At 35.0% G+C, this 3966-nt stretch overlaps 1 protein-coding gene across 1 annotated transcript in view; it reads right to left on the minus strand.

Moving 5' to 3' along the window:
- FBXO47 (F-box protein 47) overlaps positions 1-2423 on the minus strand; it is a 19847-nt gene extending 17424 nt beyond the window's left edge. The window contains exon 1 of the mRNA XM_015810150.1: positions 2243-2423. Coding sequence (XP_015665636.1) covers positions 2243-2423 — 181 coding nt within the window. The remainder of the gene's footprint in view (positions 1-2242) is intronic.
- Positions 2424-3966: the final 1543 nt, after the last annotated feature.

Genomic DNA, 3966 nt, shown 5'->3' on the forward strand with positions numbered 1-3966 from the left:
TTCATTTGGTTTTTGAGTAAATTTGTGATTGTTAATGTAGGGTATTTTATTAAAATTAAATAATTTGTAATAATGATGTTTAACATGTTAGTTTAGGAGAGAGCTAAAGGATGTTATAGAATTGTTAACTTAAGGGTAATATAATTTAAGACAGAGTATAATTATTGTATTGTAAACCCTGTGTGTAGCTCTGGGAAGTCGGGGGGAAGGGAGGGCGGTGGGGAAGGGTGGGGTTGGAGGGAGGTGGGGAGTTATATTGTAAAACTTTTAAAAATTTTCAATTAAAAAAAAAATAGGAGTCTATGAGCAAGTGACAAAATATGTATCAGAACATAATCCTCAGACCCTTAGGTACTTGTGTGCAACGGTGCAACACAAATACAAAAGGACTGAGCTTGCATCATGATGTCACATTTTCTTATTTTTGTGTCACTGTGGGTAACAGCAGCCACTTAAACATCCTTACAGCAGAAACAGTTAGAAGGAAAGAAAATACAGGATGGAAAAGAGAAAAAGAAAAATGGCAGTTAGAATAAAGAAAGGGAACTGAATGGAAGTGAAGTAATGGAAAGAAGTAACTTTACAAGAGGAATAATAATCAATGGGGAAAAAGAACAGGAGAGTTATTTATTATTACAAAACAGTTAAAATTCACCAGGCAAACTACTTCTCCCAAGCCTAATCTTCAAATGCATCCAATGCATTATCTACAGTCATCTACATTTGATGTTTGTTCATTTCAACAGTTTCCTCTATTATCAGGTTGGGAACCAATCTCTAAAAAAGCCCTGGGAAAATCAGTTAAAAAAAATTCATACTACCATATGTAGATTTTCACACGCCATCCCTCTATGATTCCATATTTGTCTTTTTTGATGGATAGTTAAGCCAGTTTAACTCTGTCTAATTAACAAGTAAAAAAGCTTTGAAGGCAATTTTCAAGTAGCGCTACTAGAATTCAGCAATCCAAGACTGGCTGTGATAAGAAGAAATCTAAACTGGCATGAAGTTGTTTTTAAGGGACCCTAGGAAGTGAAAATTCTGCACACAAAGGTCCCAAACTGAGTCAATTGGTGGGTTTGGAGTTAATTCAGATACAAGAGCTTGCTTTCTGTCTCCTCACATATTACAGCTTAAGCAGGGCTTTTTTTTCTCATAGAACGCCCAGAATGGAGTTCCAGCACCTTTTGGGGATGGAACCTTGTAGGGTAGGCAAGGCGGATTGTATGACGTGTGTGAGTTCCGGCACCTCTTTTTTTTTTTTTTTTTTTTAGAAAAAAAGCACTGAGCTTAAGTATTTTTTCCATGTCATCACATGGTCAAAAGCTTATTTTTAAATCTGAGCAGTACTTGTGACTGAAAGAGTGCTATGTTCATGCTTCCACTTGGATTCAATCTGGAAATTGAATCCAAGAGCCTATGCAACCCTACTTATTTTTCTTTCACATATTCATTTAGATTTAAGAGAGGTTAGTAATTCTTTGTTTGGTGTGAATTTTAGTTGCTGAACTTCCTAAGACAGAAGCAGATAGCAAACAACTGATGTACCTAAAAAAAAAAAAAGATTAAACAGAAAGAAAATGAATGTGTACAAATGTATTTATAACCAGTACTTTAATACGTGCTTGTGGTGATTTCAGCCTCTCACTCTATGTATGCTGAAAAACACAGGAAATCAGTGTCAGTACTGATAATAGTCTAATTTTGCCTGTTTTGCAATCCTTCTGGAAGTCTGCTTATTTTTTAAGAACGTATTTTAAAATATATTTCAAAGGAATAGTTTTATGTGGGGTGTGTAGCACAAGAGGCAATGGTACTCATTGCCCTGAAACCATGTGGTGCAGCCTTTCTTCCACAAAATTTTGTTTGTCTTATTTCTCCAACTGGCTCCAACAGGATTGAAAATAAATGCATCAACTTCAAGTATAAGAATGCTCTGAGGAACTTAGAATTATAATGGTTCTCTAAAGTGTATCCTGGTAAGTCACTAACCAGTCATTCTGTAATGCAACTTTTTCACACTGATATTTATCAAAACAGTGATTGTGGAATAGCTATGCTTACAGTTAAAACAGCTTTCACAGATACGTACTTCTTCTCCAGCCAAAGAGAGGGAGTTTAAAAATCCTATGGCTTCTTGATTGTCCTTTTAGGGACTTAAAATTCCACCCTGAATTTAGATCCTAATTCTATAGTGGCAATGTGGTTGCCATATTTTACATGCAGGATAGAAGTGACTCACCTGAAAGGTATCCTAAAACCATTTCAAATATTTCTAAAGGAAGGGATTTGAAATCCCCAAGTGTGGCCAGATATGCAAAATCTATTTGCATGGTATTACTAAATTTGCTAGAATGTTGATAACTGCATTGATGTTTTTGGTTAGGAATCGAAGTAGAACTACTTCTTGCAGGAGATGCCATCATGTTTTCTTGGTTTGCAGATGTATCCTGAAGAAAAACAATTAAAATAAAACATTATTTTAATTAAGTAGGAAAATTAAATCAACAAAACAATAGAAGTAGGCAGGAAAGTGGCAGAATTATGCTTAGTTGATGCATAAATACAGCACACATAAATGTTATGTCAATGATGCATAAAATTAATATATTCTTGGATTCCTGCAAAAAACCCTGAAAATCAGATTTATTATAGAGTTGGATCATTTAGTCTTAGACTTCGCATTAGAAATCTAAAACCTCAGATAATTAGAAGCAAGAGAAATATTGCTCACAAATCAATACATTCTAATTACTTAATTTGAATAAATGATGCAAATAATGAGAACACTCCTTCAATTCATAATGATAATCAGTAAAACAGCTGGGCAGCATTTTTAATTTAATCTCAAAAAATGCACATAGTGAGAGCAAACATAGCATCTCTTTGAAACACCTTAAAGCAGCTATGTTCTCTCTCATAGACAGAACTGCTGAAATAAAAAATGTGACTAGAAGACAGATGTGCTGAAGCACTTTTTGAAAATGTAATTTGAAATGTTACCAGCTCTTAGTAAATAGTAACCACTCTTAATTGGTAAAAAATCCTTCCAAATATTTTCCCCCAAAAGATTTATGATTGATGAAATATTCTTCCTTTTCAATTATATCAGTTTAAGTTTTATTTGTTTATTCAATTTCTATAGCTGCGTATCTCAATCAAGTGGCATGGGGAGACTTATAGTCCTAAAACCAGGGCTTTTTTTTTCATAGAATGCCCAGAACGGAGTTCCGGCACCTTTTTTGGATGGAACCTTGTAGGGTAGGCAAGGCGGGTTGTATGACATGTGTGAGTTCCGGCACCCTTTTTTTTTTTTTTTTTTTTTTTACAAAAAAAGCACTGCCTAAAACTATACACCAGGTAAAATGATTAAAAACAATAAAATAGTAAAAACATTCAATAATAAATATGTACAGTAGCCAAGGTAGTTAACCAGCTAATAGTAAAGCCAATAAATGGAGACCTTAATATATTCCAAGCCCCAGGCTTAGATACATAGCTATGTTCTTAGAGCCTTGTGAAAGGCCAACAGGGTTGGGGCCATTCTAATCTCTGAGGGGAGAACATCACACAAAGCAGGGGCTACTGCAGAAAAGGCTCATCTTCTAGTTATCATCATCATCATCATCATCATCATCACCATCATCATCATCATCATCATCATCATCATCATCATCATCATTATTATTATTATTATTATTATTATTATTATTATTATTATTATCATCTTCAATTCGATTCACAATCTGGGACTGATTCACAATCTGGGACTGTATGTGAGAGTGAGAGAGAGAGAGAGAGAGAGAGAGAGAGAGAGAGAGAGAGAGAGAGAGAGAGAGAGAGAGAGAGAGAGAGAGAGAGAGAGAGAGAAATCGGGCCACCTACCATTACAGTCTCAGTATCAGGTGGCCTGATCTTCTGTTTCCCTTTACTAGGTTTCATTTGGCTCATTGTTGATACCCAAAA

This window comes from Protobothrops mucrosquamatus, unplaced genomic scaffold, assembly GCF_001527695.2.
Source record: "Protobothrops mucrosquamatus isolate PMUCROS unplaced genomic scaffold, P.Mucros_1.0 scaffold7, whole genome shotgun sequence".
NCBI classification, from domain to species: domain Eukaryota; kingdom Metazoa; phylum Chordata; class Lepidosauria; order Squamata; family Viperidae; genus Protobothrops; species Protobothrops mucrosquamatus.